We start from the raw sequence: 19,018 nt of genomic DNA, 5'->3' as shown, positions 1-19,018 counted from the left end.
AATGTCTTGGTATGGAACCAAAAGCTCTTTGTGATGGCGTATATGTGATTAATGCAATCATAGCTCTTTAGTCTATACCATAGTGGTAGCAAGATTTACCTGGTTGTGGGTGCACCAAAGAAAAGGTACAAGGACTGCCTAAAGAAATCTCTTGGTGCCTGCCACATTGACCACCACCAGTGGGCTGATATCGCCTCAAACCGTGCATCTTGGCGCCTCACAGTTTGGCGGGCAGCAACCTCCTTTGAAGAAGACCGCAGAGCCCACCTCACTGAAAAAAGGCAATGGAGGAAAAACCCAACACCCAACCCCAACCAACCAATTTTCCCCTGCAACCGCGTCTGCCTGTCCCGCATCGGACTTGTCAGCCACCAACGAGCCTGCAGCTGACGTGGACATTTACCCCCTCCATAAATCTTCGTCCGCGAAGCCAAGCCAAAGAAAAAGTGGTAGCAAGATTTACCTGGTTGTGGGTAGTGAGGAGGCTTTGTAAATGCACTGCTGGGAGAGAGTCAAGATCTGCATCAGAATTCATCTGTTCATAAAACATCTGCACCTTGTTCAACTCCAGAATTCCATTGGTTCTGGCTAGATTCTGAAGATGCTGGCGGAAAGCAACTATACCTAAAGGAAAAACCAGAAGTTGATACCCTGTTCACTTTTGGACTTACAGTTCAGAGACATGATCCAGATACATGATTCAAACAGGGCAATGGCAGCCAGCTGAATTTAAGTTCAATCATGGGAAGTCTTTTCACCACTGCATCTGTAGTATGGAGGGTTATGAAACTTCTCCAGTGACAATCAAGGTCAAGACGAAGCAAGCTGAACACTCACCTTGTAATTGGCCTTTTCAAAAGATTACACAGGTCGCCACTGGCTCTGTTAAACACCTAGACTGGCACCACTGACGAGTAGGGAGTTAGAAAGCCTGAAACGCACAGCAGCTAAGTATTTTTTCCCCAAGTAATGGATTGAAGCTCCACCTCAGGCCACGAGCCAGATCCGACGCTGGAGGATCAACATGAAGGTGTGTGGCAGTAACAGGTGCGGGGGTTTGTGGTGCTTACTGACCAATCATCATTGAACCGTGCTTCTTTTTATCCTTATTTCATGTTGGTGCCATATATGTACTTGGTCAAAGGGTGGTGGGTATTGTTTTGATTCTTCTACTGTATATCCAGATTTAGCACAGTTTATAGGTATAGCTTGTTTAGTTGTGTCCAATGTGATTATTTTATGTACTCGTGAGAGTGTGTGAGTGAGTGTGACTCCCTGTGGCAAATTTTCTTCATGGGCAAATAAAGACTTATTACATTTGATCTGTGTCTAGACATGTTGTTTCTCAGATCAGATGAACTCATCACAACATTTTGATTTTTTTCTGGGAGATGTCTCCTCATGTTACGATTTTCTTCATGCATCATCTTTTACCCACAGGTAAACACTGTCCCAAATTACCCAGAAAATTCTCAAAATTCTGCAAAATGAAACATTTTGCAAGAACATATCCCTTTAATAAATTTAGGGATATCTGTAATGAAATAAAGCTAGAGCAAAAGGCTATTATCAGAAAATCAAACAAGAAAGTCTGCAGATGCTGTGAATATAGTAAATAGCAGACCCCATAGTGTCCATAGAAGGCAACGTTACAGGCCAGAATCCTTCGTCAAGGTACCTGGCATGTCTGTTATGGACGCTGTGGAACTTGCTGAGTTTCTCTAGCACTTTTGTATGTTTATGAAATGATCCAGACTATTGTAAAAACATATCAAGCTTGACAGTCTTTATTGGGGAAGGCATTCTACACTTTTCACTCACTTTAGTCGATAAATGACTCCAGTCACTTCATTGACTTTTAACTACCCTCTGAAATGGCTAAGATTGTAGAGGAGAATCACCCTCACCCACAAAAAGGGCAAGGTGAGTGAGGCATTAAACTGCACGAGAGAATAAATAATTTTAAACCATAAATGTTAGACAAGGACACAATTTCTCATACAGTGGTCTTTCAGAGATGGCAGGAGATGCAAAAGCCAAGAATCATTCATTGGCAATTAGTTTAGATTTCTATTGCATGTAAAACAATTACACATTTTGGGAACCTCCAACTTACTGTAAGGGTGAATTGACAGCTGAACCTAATATACAAGAGAGTTTCATTCTGCTACTGGCCTGTTATATATGACTAACTTAACACCAGGAGGGGAGGTTTGGTTACCTTGTGTTAAAGATGTATCCGAAGCTCTTCGACCCTCTCGGAAGCTGACTGGTGATCGGTTGTGCACCTCACGTTTCTGTAATGTCAGTGCTTCCATTGCTGGATTTGGTGGCTTGATTCCAACCAGTGGAGGAGTCATCCGTGCCATCGGCTGGTTAGCAAGTACAACTTCTGTAAGGGGTGGTGTGTCCTCCAGAATACTGAGCTCGCTGTGCATCAGTCCCATATCATATTCAGAATCGACACTCCCCAAGGATGGATTATTCCCCAGAGTGAACAGCTTCCCTGTATCAGAACACATCAGAAGAAACAAGTGAGGCAACCCATTCTAAACATGAATATATCCGTGTGACGATGAAAGATTTAAGATTAACAGTACTTAATTTTATTTGGATATGTTGGGCAGGCTCCTAGACAGTGTTGTGGAACAAAGGGACTTTGAGGGATAAAGGAGCTGCAGATTAGGGAAGGTAAAGTCTGCCATGACAACCCTGTTATTTTTGCACATTTCTGAACATCAGCCTGCTTGTCTGCTCCTCAGTGGCCAGTGACTATTTGGGGGCCTATAGAGTACTCCAATAGAATGATTGCTCCCTTAGTTTCTGACTACCACTCACACTGATTCAGTGGATGATCACTTCATGATGTCCACCCTTTCTGCAGCTGATAGACTATCCCTGATAAGCAATGCCAGTCCCCCTTCTCTTTTATTGAATTTATATTTTTAAATTTAATTTCAATTTTAAATTTAGAGATACAGCATGAAAACAGGGCCTTTCAGCCCCATTAACCTACAAACCCTGTTAGTTTTGAAGGGTGGGAGGAAAGTCACAGAGACATGGGGAGAAAGTAGAAACTCCTTGCAAGAGCAGCAGATTTGAACCCAAGCCACTAGTGCTGTAATAGTGTTGCGCTAACCGCTATGCTGGTCGTGCTTCCCTCTCGACACGTTTTGAAACATCTAAACCCCAAAACATTAAGCAGATCTGAAACAATGTCAGCTGGAAGAAAACAGAATGGAATAATACAGCACAAAAGCCTTTTGGCCCTTCTTGCCCAGTAGGTTTTTTTTTTGGAACAGCTACTCAATAGTCCTCAATCCACTGTTTCCTCACACCCAACAAATATTTTCTTTTCAGGTATTTATCCAATTTCTTGATATGCTGCATTCATTTTTCAAATAGGGTATTCCAGATCATAAAACACTGCAGGAAGAAAAAAATCTTTTCTTCACTGCAATATCTTTGCCAGTTATCTTTTAAAATTTACATCAACCGAGTGTTTTAACCTGAGCTAGGGTGCGTAAAACTAAATATATGTCTAGATCTCATTCCTGACCAGCTGATGAATAAACAGATTTGGGTCAATTCTACTGCTTTTCATGGATCCTGTAACCTACACCTTTTCATCCCTAAGGTTGATATTTATGGAACTGAAGTGCTAGAGCTGTTCTTTTAAGTATTGCTAGGACTTTGAACCTCTTGACAGGACAATCCTCTTTTACCTGTGCTTGGCAACACCATTGGTTGATTGGTGACTTCAGCAAGAGTGTGTCGTCTCTGGCCACAGCGTAATGCCTGAAAAGATGCATATACTTGGGCAGGATCCTCCTCTGAGTCATCTTCAGTCTCTATCCCCTCATCAATAGATGTCTCTATCATGTTGCTAGGCGATGGTGGGCATCCTTTCCTTGACATAGACGGAGGTGAAGGATCAAGGAGGCAACCATTCACCTGAGAAAATTTGTTAAAGTCTCAGTCACTATCCATAAAACTTTAGCCATTGATCATTGTAAAAGAGAATATATCCATGGAAAAGTTGCAAATGCATAGATGGGGAATATTTCAATCATTTCAATTCACTGATATTTCAGTCAGGGAATTTTACTTTCCACTCATAGTTTTTTCATTTAAATGTGACAGTCAAATACTGGGGAACATTCATTAAAAATAGATGAAAGAAAGAGGAAATTTTAAAGATGCATGGGACAAGTATTTTAACACAGAGTGGTAGATGCCTGACATAGGCTGTCAGTAGTGAAGAAGGCAGATACAAAAGTAGCATTTAAAGGGTTTCCAGATACACACAATATGTGGGAATAAAAGCCTACTTGCATTTATTCTGTCTACCACTCTCATCATTTTGTATGCATCTATGAAATCTCTCATTCTTCTGTGAAAAGATTTATTTTAATCAGGCATCATGTCTGGCATATTCATTGTGGGCCAAAGGGCCTGTTCCTGTAGTGAACTGTTCTATGACTCTTCCATCCCTCTTCACCTATGTTCCTTCTCTTTCTTGTTTCCATCTACCATTCTATGCATGATTTCACCTTCCTGCTGCAGGATATTGTAAAGAAAATATAGCAGGCAAAGATAAGACCTAAATACAGTGTATGCTGGAAGTCTACAAATCAAAAAAAAAATGCTGGAAGTAATCAGCAGGTCAGATACCATCTGTGAAGAATTAATATTTCACATCAATGGCTTCCCACTAGAAGTCAGGAATAATAATTGACTTGAAACACTGATTTGGTTTGATATGCTGAGCATGTTAGAATTTTCTGGTTTATTTAATTTAGACATTCAGCATGGTAACAGGGTGAAACATGATAGGCTGCAGATGCTGTGATTGTAGTAAACACACAGAAATGCTAGAGGAACTGAGCCGTTCCTTTCAGCATCTGTAGGAGACAAAGATACATTGCTGATGTTTCGGGCCTGAGCCCTTCCTTCTTGAAAGAAAAATCAGAAAAGACAGAAGAAGCAGGTTCTATCAGAAAGTCTCCGAATTCAAACAATGGGGGAGGACGGCGATGGGAAATGGACAGGTCAGCCACCGATAGTGGCCTCAGCAGTTGGCACACATAAAGGCCTACTCTACCTAGGGGACCAGCGGACAAGGAGTGATTTCCTAGTTGACACGGGTACAGAGATGAACCTCATGCCGCCGACGTACTTTGAGCTCAAGCACAATCCCAAGGGCCTCCTCCTACAGGTAGCCAATGGGTCCTCCATTCCAAGCTTCCGCACCTGTCTGGTCACAATTCATGCTGCAGGAACTGTTTTCTGTTGGAAGTGTACGATTGTGTTCATTGGGCAAGCCCTACTCAAGATTCTATTTCCTCCGCACACGAACTCCTGGTAGAAATGAACAGATGCTGCTTGGTCAATTACCACATGCCAGTCATATCCCCTCACGCTACGGCAACATTCCTTTTTGCTGTTGGGCATCCACACTCTAGACCGCAACGAATATTACCTTTCACTGGCCAAGTATCCATCACTGTTGGAGCCCAATTTCCAAGACACTAAACCAGCACGTTCGACTGAGCTGTTGACCCTGTACCTGGCAATACATTTCCGGTACACATTATAAGGAAAGGTTTTCGACACCTACAGATTTCATGCACTCAGCAAGGTCTCAAACCCATAGATGGTGAGGCAACAATGACACCTTTCCTACATTTCTGAGTATACTATGAACATTTGCCACGTCGCAGGCAAGTCCAATGTTGTGTTCAACCCTCTGTCCAGACCAACCATCTCCACTATCTCAGGAGGACTCGATGTTGCTCAACTGGCCAAAGGCCAGGCAGAGGATGCTGACACTCAGGCCTACTGGACCGCCATCACCAGCCTGAAGGTTAGCGATTTCTGTCCTTCACCAGGAAGCCCAACTTTATTGTGCAACATATCCATAGGCTTCCCCAGACACATTCTACCCACAATCTGGCGATGGCAGGTGTTCGACCAAATACACATTCTATCACATCCTTCCATAGGGTCCAGGGTCCGACTGCTGTCTGACAAGTTCATGTGGCATGGCCTCTTCCGTGACATAACTCTATGGGCTAAATCTTGCTTGGACTGCCAGTGCGCCAAAGCATACAGACACACCAAAGCCCCTCTCCAGAGTTTCGCCCTAGTGCAATGTTGGTTTGACCTCATGCACATGGACATTGTTGGCCTACTCCCCGTGAGCCAAGGTATGTAGTATTTATTCACAATAGTTGACCATTTTACCCATTGGCTGAAAATGATACCCAATTAAGTCTTCGGGGCATAACAGTGGAGGACACAAGGTTCTGGCATGTTGTAGGTGCGTTGGACGCCGCTTCTTCTTTGGCTTGGCTTCGCGGACGAAGATTTATGGAGGGGGTAAAAAGTCCACGTCAGCTGCAGGCTCGTTTGTGGCTGACCAGTCCGATGCGGGACAGGCAGACACGATTGCAGCGGTTGCAAGGGAAAATTGGTTGGTTGGGGTTGGGTGTTGGGTTTTTCCTCCTTTGCCTTTTGTCAGTGAGGTGGGCTCTGCGGTCTTCTTCAAAGGAGGCTGCTGCCCGCCAAACTGTGAGGCGCCAAGATGCACGGTTTGAGGCGTTATCAGCCCACTGGCGGTGGTCAATGTGGCAGGCACCAAGAGATTTCTTTAGGCAGTCCTTGTACCTTTTCTTTGGTGCACCTCTGTCACGGTGGCCAGTGGAGAGCTCGCCATATAATACGATCTTGGGAAGGCGATGGTCCTCCATTCTGGAGACGTGACCCATCCAGCGCAGCTGGATCTTCAGCAGCGTGGACTCGATGCTGTCGACCTCTGCCATCTCGAGTACCTCGACGTTAGGGGTGTGAGCGCTCCAATGGATGTTGAGGATGGAGCGGAGACAACGCTGGTGGAAGCGTTCTAGGAGCCGTAGGTGGTGCCGGTAGAGGACCCATGATTCGGAGCCGAACAGGAGTGTGGGTATGACAACGGCTCTGTATACGCTTATCTTTGTGAGGTTTTTCAGTTGGTTGTTTTTCCAGACTCTTTTGTGTAGTCTTCCAAAGGCGCTATTTGCCTTGGCGAGTCTGTTGTCTATCTCATTGTCGATCCTTGCATCTGATGAAATGGTGCAGCCGAGATAGGTAAACTGGTTGACCGTTTTGAGTTTTGTGTGCCCGATGGAGATGTGGGGGGGCTGGTAGTCATGGTGGGGAGCTGGCTGATGGAGGACCTCAGTTTTCTTCAGGCTGACTTCCAGGCCAAACATTTTGGCAGTTTCCGCAAAGCAGGACGTCAAGCGCTGAAGAGCTGGCTCTGAATGGGCAACTAAAGCGGCATCATCTGCAAAGAGTAGTTCACGGACAAGTTTCTCTTGTGTCTTGGTGTGAGCTTGCAGGCGCCTCAGATTGAAGAGACTGCCATCCGTGCGGTACCGGATTTAAACAGCGTCTTCATTGTTGGGGTCTTTCATGGCTTGGTTCAGCATCATGCTGAAGAAGATTGAAAAGAGGGTTGGTGCGAGAACACAGCCTTGCTTCACGCCATTGTTAATGGAGAAGGGTTCAGAGAGCTCATTGCTGTATCTGACCCGACCTTGTTGGTTTTCGTGCAGTTGGATAATCATGTTGAGGAACTTTGGGGGACATCCGATGCGCTCTAGTATTTGCCAAAGCCCTTTCCTGCTCACGGTGTCGAAGGCTTTGGTGAGGTCAACAAAGGTGATGTAGAGTCCTTTGTTTTGTTCTCTGCACTTTTCTTGGAGCTGTCTGAGGGCAAAGACCATGTCAGTGGTTCCTCTGTTTGCGCGAAAGCCGCACTGTGATTCTGGGAGAGTATTCTCGGCGACACTAGGTATTATTCTATTTAGTAGAATCCTAGCGAAGATTTTGCCTGCAATGGAGAGCAACGTGATTCCCCTGTAGTTTGAGCAGTCTGATTTCTCGCCTTTGTTTTTGTACAGGGTGATGATGGTGGCATCACGAAGATCCTGAGGCAGTTTACCTTGGTCCAGACAAAGCTTGAAAAACTCATGCAGTTTGGCATGCAGAGTTTTGCCGCCAGCCTTCCAGACTTCTGGGGGGATTCCAATATGCATCTTGAATAAGCGAATTTATTGCCAGTCCTCAGTACACCAAGTTCTGCCAGTTTTTTCTGGAATTGACAAAGCATGAGCGTGGCATGCGGCTTTTGAATATGAAAGGTCTGGGTGAAAGGAATCCATCGGACCCAATAAGTGAAATGCTTGCATTGGCGGATGGTCATTCTCATTGTGTTCTCTTTGAAACCCTATTCCTATCAAAACTCCCAGCTCGTGTCGCCATACCCATTGCTAACATGGATTTCTGCCGTCCCCATGACATAGCACGGGAGGCTGACAGGCTCTATCATACTCCTACACAAGAGTCTGCTCAAATACAGCCTGTTTTGGCAGCAGATATATTTCCCGCGTCCTACGAGCCTCCTGTATCTGCAGCTCAATCAAAGGAGGAGGAACGTGCTGACATTTGTCTTGATTGGTGTTTTTACCACCGCTGTTGGGGAAAAAATGCCCATAAATGTGTCCTGCCATGTACCTATTACAGGAAAAAGGCGGGAAACAAAAAGAGCCAGCTGCCAGTAGGCCTCGGCAGCTGGTGCAAATTCTGGCCTATTGAATCTTCAAGACGACGTGGGTAAGAACAAGTTTCTTGGAGACACAGATGCTGAGGTCAGTTTACTCCCACTTACCTATTTTGAAAGAACGCATAAATGACAACACCTGGCTCTTCGAGCGGCGAATGGAACTACCATTCCCAGCTTCGGCACGAGACGGATCTCAATTGGAATAGGAGGGACCACATTCATTGGAATTGTGTCTTAGCTTCTGTTGCTCAGCCAATTTTGGGTGTGGATTTTTTTACTATCCCATGACTTACTGGTGGACGTGAAACGGAAGAAATTGGTTCATGCCACCACTTTTCAGACATATCCATTGGCATGCAGCAAAGGGAGGGTTTCCCAGCTCAAGTTCAGGGTACATACACTGCACAAGGATACCTATACTGCCCTGCTCAACGAATTTCCCTGTATTCTTACTCCTAATTTCAATGCCTCAAAAACAGCCCATGGTGTATCTCATTACAGAGACACTTCAGGCCCACTGATTCATGCCAGAGCTTATCATCTTCCACCTGATAAACTGCTGCAGGCAAAGGCGGAGTTTACGGCAATAGAGGAGTTGGGTATCATTCAACACTCCAACAGTCCTTGGGCATCACCATTACACATGGTACCCAAGAAAACAGGTGGATGGAGACCCTGTGGTGATTACCATAGGCTTCATGATATTACTACACCCGACAGGTACCCGATTCTTCATATACAGGATTTCACTGCCCATTTACACCATTGCCACATTTTTTCCAAGGTTGACCTGGTCAAGGGATATCATCAGATACCTATCCATAAGGATGATATTCCTAAAACAGCAATTATTACCCCTTTCGGGCTTTTTGAATTTCTTAGAATGCCGTTTGGATTGAAAAATGCTGCTCAAACCTTCCAGCAGCTGATGGATGCTTTAGGCAGGGATTTGAAGTTTGCATACATTTATTTGGATGATACCCTCACAGCCAGTCAAACTAAGCAAGATCACCACCTGCATTTGTGCCACCTTTTCCAATGGCTAGAAGAATTCAGTCTTACCGTCAACCCTAGCAAATGTCAATTTAACGATCCACCATCGACTTCCTAGGACACAAGATCATAGCCGACGGTATATTTCCCTTATCCAGCAAGGTAGACGCAGTCCGTGCTTTTTCCAAACCTACCACGGTTAAAGGACTGCAGAAATTTCTGGGCATGATAAGCTTCTATCACCGGTTTATTCCTGCAGCTGCTCACATTCTTTGGCCACTGTTCTAGATCCTCTCCACCAAGCGCAGAAATGTGATCTGGGCATCAGAGGTGGAGGTTGTGTTTACGACTGCCAAAGCACCAATGCTCGCCCATCCCAACCCGGCGGCTACCTTGGGACTTGGCACTGACGTCTTGAGTACGGCTGTGGGTGTGGTTCTCGAACAGTACGTCAATGGCCAATATCAACCTCTCGCTTTCTTCAGCAGGCATTTAAGGCCAGCGGAAGTGAAATATAGTACATTTGATCGGGAGCTGTTGGCATTGTACCTAGCCACAAGGCACTTTATGGATCATAAGCCACTCATTTTTGCCTTCAGCAAAATAATGGATCCATGGTCAGCAAGTCAGCAGCGTCACTTATCATAGGTTTCAGAATTGCGCCATGTTTCAGGGAAAGACAATCTTGTCACAGATATGGTGTCCAGACTGACTGTATGTCACTTTCAGGGTGGAATTGATATTTCTGAATTGGCCAGTGCGCAGGCCATAGACCCTAATGTTCAGGCATAACCTGGACATACAACGGGTGGCAGCACAACACGGCGGCCCAACCCTTCTTTGTGACGTGTCTTTGGGCTACCCTAGACCATTGATTCCGGCATCATGGAGGCGACGCCTTTTTGACCAGATACACGGCTTGTCTCATCCGTCCATCAGAATGTCAGTCAAGCTCATGTCAAATAAATACGTATGGCATGGACTAAGAAAAGATATCGCTCAATGGGCACGTACATGCGCCTTCTGCCAGACTGCCAAAATCTAGCAGCACACCAAGGTACCTCTTCAGACTTTTCCAGTGGTAGACAGATTTGAACACGTGCATGTGGACCTGGTCGGGCCATTGCCAGTATCTCAAAACATGAGATACATTTTAACAGTGGTGGACCGTTCCACGCACTGGCTAGAGGCCATCCCGTTGCCATCCAGTGACACTGAAACATGTGCTGGGGCATTCATCCTCAATTGGATCACTAGATTTGGTGTCCCAATGCACATAACTTCAGATCGCAGAGCACAATTCACCTCTGCATTATGGTCTGCCTTTGCGTGGTTTTGTGGCTCACACCTGCACCCCACCACGCATACCATCTTTGTGGAATGTTTCCACCGGCAACTAAAGTCCGCACTTAAGGCCCGACTCACCGCTCCCAATTGGGTCGATGAGTTGCAATGGGTTCTACTGAGAGTTCGTACAGCCCCAAAGGAAGATTTGTCTGCATCATCTGCAGAGATGGTTTATGGCACGGTACTTACAGTTGCAGGGGATATTCATTTTGCAACCAACTCTGACCTGGATGTCCTTCAGCAACTTCGACACAGTATCACTGGCAAGAAACCTGTTGCTACTAGCTGGCATGGAACCCCTAAACAACGTGTGCTCCCACAGCTCCTGGACGCTGATTTTGCATGCCCACAAGTCCATGCCGTTCAAATACACCTGATTAGCCTACAAATTCCTCTTTTTTTGAACTTTGGAAGAAAGTACAAACTCCTTAGAGCCAGTGCTGGATTGCCGGTGCTGTTACAGTGTTGAATTAACTGCTACTCTAACCATGCAGCAAGCCGTTAATTATTGGCGTCGCAATAGTTCAGTAAAAAGTTAGTTCGTGATAAAGATGATTCTACAGTGGATTCTACACTGGCCACCGTGACCCAACACCCAACCCCAACCCACCAATTTTCCCCTGCAACCGCTGCAACCGTGTCTGCCTGTCCCGCATCGGACTTGTCAGCCACAAACGAGCCTGCAGCTGACGTGGACTTTTTACCCCCTCCATAAATCTTCGTCCGCGAAGCCAAGCCAAAGAAAGACAGTGGAATAAAAGCAGAGGTGTAAAGTAATGAATGTTACTCTGTTGAGGAATAATAGTGAAGTCACTACAAAAGTCAGAATGTCATAATAAAATGTTCTGACTTGTTCTCAATGGACAGAGAAAAATCCTGCCATTCAGGAAACATGCTCAGTCAGAAGAATCTGGAAATACCAAACACACTTCCTGAATTCTGATGTTGTGTCTGAGTCATTTCCTCATAAGTGAAGCAGTGACTACTCTGGTCACAACTTCCAACAGAGCAGTTTCCTTCTCTTTGTTGCATATTCTCTCTTCTCCTTCTAATGTTGAGATATAAAGTATCATCGTCTAGCACCACCCCTTCTCTATAACGGCACAAAAACTTCTCCTTGATGCACTGACAAAATTCTGTCCAATTCTGTCATACTTAGCAGCTGTTGTTATCAGTGAGCAGGTCACTGGTTACTTTTAAACAGCTTTTCACCTGTTACAGGGCAAGGAGGGTTAAAAATCAACACCCTTTGTTCCATTTTTTAGACATGCAGCACGCTAACAGGTCATTTCGGCCCATGAGCCTGTGCCGCCCAATTTATCTACAACCCTGGTATGATTTGAATGGTGGGAGGAAACTGGAGTCCCTGTAGAAAACCCACACAGACGTGGGGAGAACATACAAACTCCTTACAGATAGCACAGGATTCGAACCCTAGTCCTATTTGCTGGTGCTATAAAGGCACTACGTTAACAACTGTCAAGCATCCATTGAAGGAGCTTTCTCTTTTGCCATTCTCAAATATCACCACAATATTAATTTAAACTTGAATTGTGTGTTGCTCATTTTCTGTCAGTTAAATACCAAATGCTTTTATTTTTGGTCTGAGTGACAACTGTATGAAGAATAGGTTTTTATTTCTACTGCATTTTCCACATTGTTTTCACATTCCAAGATACTATACAATCAATAGTAGGAAGTAGCCACTGTTTAACATTTGGAACCTTCCATTATCATGCTGCCACATGCAGCAACGTAATAATGACTTCAGAATCTGTTCCTTAGTACTGTATTGATAATTGAGCTATAAATATTTTCTGGGACAACAGGACTAACTCCATTTCTCTTCAAAATAGTATTCTTTGATCATTTACACATACTTGTCTTATATCTTCACAATATAGGAAGCTATTTGACCCATCAAATCTATCCCACCTATCACAGCAATCCTATTTCCTCATCTATTTCTCTCTCACATGACCATTTACCCCACTTCAGCTGTGATTCTGATTGATACAAAGTTAACTTGCAATGGTCATTTAGCCATCTAACCCAAATGTCTTTGTGATGTGGGTTGGAAAAGGTGCAGAAGAGATCAACCAGTATTTAACTGGGACTTTAGGGTTTGAGTTACAGTATAAGGAGAACTTGGTATTCATTCACTAGAGCATAGAATATTATAAGATCATGAGGAACATAGATAATGCTCACAGACTCGTTCTCAGGGTGATTCTCGAACAAGTGAAAGGGGAGAAGCAAGAGGACCTAAAGAAAAACATTTTCTACTCAGAGGGTGGTCTGTATCTGGAATGAGCTGCTAGAAGAAGGCATAGAAATGGGTAAATTTACAAATTTCAGAGACATTTGGACAGAAAGATGGATAGGAAGTGTTTAGATGCATATGAGCCAGATGTAAGCATGTGGGACTAGCCCAGAATTACAACTTGGTTAGCATGGATCAGTTGGGCTGAAGCATATGTTCAATGCTGTCTGGTGTAATGATTCCATGAGCACCCAGAGGAAATCCACATGGCCACAGGGGGATGTGCAAACTCTAAACAGACGGCCTGAAGTCTGTGCTCCTGAATGTGACCGTAAACTTCAACTTCAGTGCCAAGATTTGTCAAGAAGTAGGTCCTGGGAGATGTAAAGTACCTCCTGTTTCCTAGGACATTGATAGCTGGAGAGCAAAAAATGTTATGTTTGCTTCATAATAACATGGCACTAATTATTCAACTGGTCTACAAATAAAGTCAATTGAAGGGCAGATCTGTGTCAAACACAGCTGAGTCTCTATCCTGACAATTCAAATTCTACCCCCCCCCCCCAATTCATTTAAAGTACAAAATCTAAGATACATTAAACCAGTCAAACAATGTTGTCACTCAAAAATAAACAAGAAATTCACTGAGTCAATTCTTTTCATTTCCTTCTCCTTTTGTTATTTTAGGTGGTAGTTGACCCCGGTAGGTTTTCTCTATTGTGTTCCATGTATGGCTCCCATATTTGTTCAAATATTTCAATATTATTTCTTAAATTATATGTTATTTTTTCTGATAGGTATCTTAATTGTGCGGCTCTATAATAATTTTTAAAGTTTGGCAGTTGTAAGCCTCCTTGTTTATACCATTCTGTTAATTTATCTAGTGCTATCCTCGGTTTCCCCCCTTTCCATAAAAATTTCCTTCTTATTTTCTTTAACTCCTTGAAGAATTTCTCTGTCAAGTGTATTGGCAATGCCTGAAATAGGTATTGTATCCTTGGAAAAATGTTCATTTTAATACAGTTTATCCTTCCTATTAGTGTTAGTGGTAAATCTTACCAATGCTCTAAATCATCCTGTAATTTTTTCATTAGTGGATAATAATTGAGTTTATATAGATGGCCGAGGTTTTTATTTATTTGTATACCTAGGTATTTTATTGCTTGCATTTGCCATCTGAAAGGTGATTCCTTCTTAAATTTTGAGAAATCCGCATTATTCATTGGCATTGCTTCACTTTTATTTGCGTTAATCTTGTAACCTGACACTTCTCCATATTCCTTCAATTTCTTATATAATTCTTTTATTGATAATTCTGGTTCTGTTAAGTATACTATAACGTCATCTGCAAATAAACTGATTTTATATTCCTTGTCTTTTATTTTTATCCCTTTTATTTTCTTTTCTGTTCTTATCAGTCCTGCTAGTGGTTCTATGGCTAACGCGAACAATAAGGGCGATAGTGGGCATCCCTGCCTTGTTGATCTGCTTAATTTAAATTGTTTTGATATATATCCATTTACTGTCACTTTCGCCAATGGCCCCTTATATAATGCTTTAATCCAATTAATATATTTCTCTGGTAAACTGAATTTTTGTAGTACTTTGAATAAATAATTCCATTCTACTCTGTCAAAGGCCTTCTCTGCGTCTAAAGCAACAACCACTGTTGGCGCTTTACTCCCTTCTACTGCATGAATTAAGTTAATAAATTTACAAATATTGTCTGTTGTCTGTCTTTTTTTAATAAATCCAGTTTGGTCTAGATTTACCATTTTAGGTACATAATCTGCTAATCTGTTTGCTAATAGTTTAGCTATTATCTTATAAAATGTGTTAAGTAATGATATTGGTCTATATGACGCTGGTGCGAGTGGATCTTTCCCTTGCTTTGGCATTACTGTAATTATTGCTGTTTTACATGAATCTGGTAAGCTTTGTGTTTTGTCAATCTGGTTGATTACTTCCAGGAGGGGAGGAATTAATAAATCTTTAAATGTTTTATAGAATTCTATTGGGAATCCATCCTCTCCTGGTGTTTTATTATTCGGAAGTATTTTTATTATCTCTTGTATTTCTACTATTTCAAATGGTTCTGTTAATTTATTTTGTTCCTCTATTTGTATTTTTGGTAGTTCAATTTTAGTTAGAAATTCATCTATTTTCCCATCTTTCCCTTCGTTTTCAGTTTGGTATAATTGTTCATAGAATTCTCTAAAGATTTCCTTGATCTCCTTTGGATTATATGTGATTTGTTTGTCTTTTTTCCTTGATGCCAATACCATTTTCTTAGCTTGTTCTGTCTTAAGCTGCCATGCTAGAATTTTGTGCGTTTTTTCCCCTAGTTCATAATATTTCTGTTTTGTCTTCATTATGTTCTTCTCCTCCTTATATGTTTGTAGTGTTTCATGTTTTATTTTTTTATCTGCCAATTCTCTTCTTTTAGTTGTGTCTTCCTTCATTGCTAATTCTTTTTCTATATTTACTATTTCCCTTTCCAACTGCTCTGTTTCCTGATTGTAGTCCTTCATCTTGGTTACATAACTTATTATTTGCCCTCTGATGAACACTTTCATTGCGTCCCATAGTATAAATTTATCTTTCACTGATTCCGTATTTATTTCAAAGTACATTTTAATTTGTCTTTCAATTAATTCTCTAAAATCCTGCCTTTTAAGTAGCATGGAGTTTAATCTCCATCTATACATTCTTGGAGGGATGTCCTCTAACTCTATTGTCAATATCAAGGGTGAATGGTCCGATAATATTCTAGCTTTATATTCTGTTTTTCTTACTCTATCTTGCATACGAGCTGATAACAGAAATAGGTCTATTCTTGAGTATGTTTTATGTCTACCCAAATAATATGAATATTCCTTTTCCTTTGGGTGTTGTTTCCTCCAAATATACAAAAGTTGCATTTCTTCCATCGATTTAATTATAAATTTGGTTACTTTGTTCTTTCTGTTAATTTTTTTCCCAGTTTTATCCATATTTGAATCCAAATTAAGGTTGAAATCCCCTCCTATTAATATGTTCCCTTGCGTGTCTGCTATCTTCAAAAAAATATCTTGCATAAACTTTTGATCTTCTTCGTTAGGTGAATATACTTTGAGTAGATTCCAAAACTCCGAATATATCTGACATTTTATCATTACATATCTCCCTGCTGGATCTATTATTTCCTCTTCTATTTTAATTGGTACATTTTTACTGATTAATATAGCTACTCCTCTTGCTTTTGAATTATATGACGCTGCTGTTACATGTCTTACCCAATCTCTCTTTAATTTCTTATGTTCCATTTCAGTTAAATGTGTTTCTTGCACGAATGCTATATCAATTTTTTCTTTTTTCAGTAAATTTAGCAGTTTCTTCCTTTTGATTTGGTTATGTTTCCTTTAATATTTAAAGTCATATAGTTCAACGTAGCCATTTCATACTTTGTTTATCTTCCCCTTCCGTTTCCTCATCATCACCTTTCCTTCTTATCCATTTCTGCTTTCTTGTTTTGAACACTTTATAAGACAACATTTCTAAAACATGAAACATTTTCCTTATTCTCCTATTTAAAACTTCTTTAACCCCATTCTCCCCTCCCCCTCCTGAGTTGCCCTTTATCCCTTGTCGGGCAACCACATCTCCCCTCTCCATTTGGATTTGCGAATTCATTCGCAAGCGAATTTTGCAGTGACCGTAACTCCTCCCCACCCAGCCCCCCCCGGAAAAGATTTCAATTTTCAAATATAACAAAGGCCACTCTTTTAATTCCCTCCTTATTTCCTCTATTCCCTTTCATTCCCTTATTAATTCTTATCTATTATATATTTTCCTCTAAATACGGATACACTCATGTATACACATATATATGTATATATACACACACATCTATATATATATATATATATATATATATATACCCATATAAACACATACATATAGTTCGTGGTAATTTTTACTCTCATTACATGTCTTCATCTCTTTGCTTGTTTTGTAGTTGTTCTGCAAATTTTCGTGCTTCCTCTGGATCCGAGAATAGTCTGTTTTGTTGCCCTGGAATAACTATTTTAAGTACCGCTGGGTACTTTAGCATAAATTTATATCCTTTTTTCCATAGGATCGTTTTTGCTGTATTGAACTCCTTCCTCTTCTTCAGGAGTTCAAAACTTATGTCTGGACAGAAAAATATTTTTTGACCTTTGTACTCCAGTGGCTTTTTGTCTTCTCTTATTTTCTTCATTGCTTTCTCCAATATATTTTCTCTTGTTATATATCTTAAAAATTTTACTAAAATGGATCTTGGTTTTTGTTGCGGTTGTGGTTTCGGGGCTAGTGTTCTATGTGCCCTCTCAATTTCCATTTCTTCCTGTAATTCTGGTCTTCCTAGGACCCTGGGGATCCAATCTTTTATAAATTCTCTCATATTCTTGCCTTCTTCATCTTTATATTATTTCTTCTATTATAGTTTTCCATTATATCTATCTTCTGAGCTAACAGCTCATGTGCCTCTTTAACTTTTTTATTAGATCCTTCTAATTTCTCTTTTAAGTCCTCTACTTCCATTTCTACGATTATTTCTCTTTCTTCCACATTATCCACTCTTTTTCCTATCTCTGATATGACCATTTCTATTTTATTCATTTTTTCTTCTGCACTCTTAATTCTTCTTTTTATCTCATTAAATTCTTGTAATTGCCATTCTTTTACTGATTCCATATATTCTTTAAAAAAAAATATCCATTGTCCTGCCTTTCCCTTCTTCTTCCATTTCTCTATGTTCTTCTTCTTCTTCCTCTGGGTTGGCCATCTGTTGTTTCCTTGTTTTCTTTTTGCTCTCTTCTTTCTTGTTCTCGTTATTTTCTATGTTCTCTTCCTGTTGCTGTGTTGTAGCTGTCACTCTCAGCTGTGGAGATCGACTCCTCAGCTGTTCCCCCCTCCCGTCAGTGTGTTTTTTTTTTCATGCGCATGCGCGGTGGCGCACTTTTACTCGGCTCCGCGAGCCATTTTTGTAGTCCCGAACCTGGGACTTCCACCGACCTTAGGGAGCGAGCTTCTCTCTCCGCGGCGGGCCTCCTCGGACAGGTAAGGCCTTAACCTTCTTCTTCTGACATTCTTTCATCTTCTCTTCTTCCCATTGCTTTCGACTTTTATCTCTTCGCTGCCATTTTCTTCTCACCTTTACTTTTACTTTGTTTTAATTTTTATTCTTGTACCTTTGTGTTTTGTGCGTTTTTTTTCAACTTTTCCGGAGAGGGCTGGAATTCCCTGACCGGCCACTACTCCATCACGTGACTCCTCTATCCTGACAATTCTTTATGTTTCTTTCTGCAATACTTAGCCTTATCGCTAAACAACTTCCCACTGGAGTGGATATATTCTTCAGGAATAATGTAAAACATGCTTGTTATCTGCACATTCAGGAGGCTGAGCTCAAAGTCATCACTGACCCAGAAACTGAATCAACGAGAGGACAGCCTTGCACACAGTTACAAAACCAAGGTCCTCTGACAACTTTCCCTTGCTATAACACACCAATGTAGTCCATACTGGAATGACGTGAACCACATTTGAGTGTGGAGCGGAAAGTGCTTTGATCTGTGAGTAAAGAAACACAAGAATTGCAGTTGCTGGGCTGGTCATTGAACAAAGAGAAGTAAGAGAGACTCACATTTCAGGCAGCATCTATGGAGAGAATTTTTTAATTAAACAAAATTAGATATACCGCACTGTAGCAGGCCCACGAGCCCGTGCCATCCAAATATCCTAATTAAACTACAATCCTCATATGTTTTTAAAGGGTGGAAGGA

General features: G+C 41.8%; 1 protein-coding gene across 4 annotated transcripts in view; it reads right to left on the bottom strand.

The window, feature by feature from the left end:
* The window catches only part of LOC138741619 (serine/threonine-protein kinase SIK2-like), a 261,937-nt gene that overhangs the window by 25,388 nt on the left and 217,531 nt on the right, over window positions 1–19,018 (bottom strand). For all 4 annotated transcript variants that reach the window (XM_069895961.1, XM_069895962.1, XM_069895963.1 and 1 more), the window contains exons 10-12: window positions 3,726–3,954; window positions 2,222–2,506; window positions 464–624 (exon numbers count right to left, since the gene is read on the bottom strand). In XM_069895961.1, coding sequence (XP_069752062.1) covers window positions 464–624; window positions 2,222–2,506; window positions 3,726–3,954 — 675 coding nt within the window. The remainder of the gene's footprint in view (window positions 1–463; window positions 625–2,221; window positions 2,507–3,725; window positions 3,955–19,018) is intronic.

Source organism: Narcine bancroftii, chromosome 8 (genome assembly GCF_036971445.1).
Source record: "Narcine bancroftii isolate sNarBan1 chromosome 8, sNarBan1.hap1, whole genome shotgun sequence".
NCBI classification, from domain to species: domain Eukaryota; kingdom Metazoa; phylum Chordata; class Chondrichthyes; order Torpediniformes; family Narcinidae; genus Narcine; species Narcine bancroftii.
The sequence above is the reverse complement of the archived record's forward strand: the minus strand, read 5'-3'. Positions and strand labels throughout refer to the sequence as shown.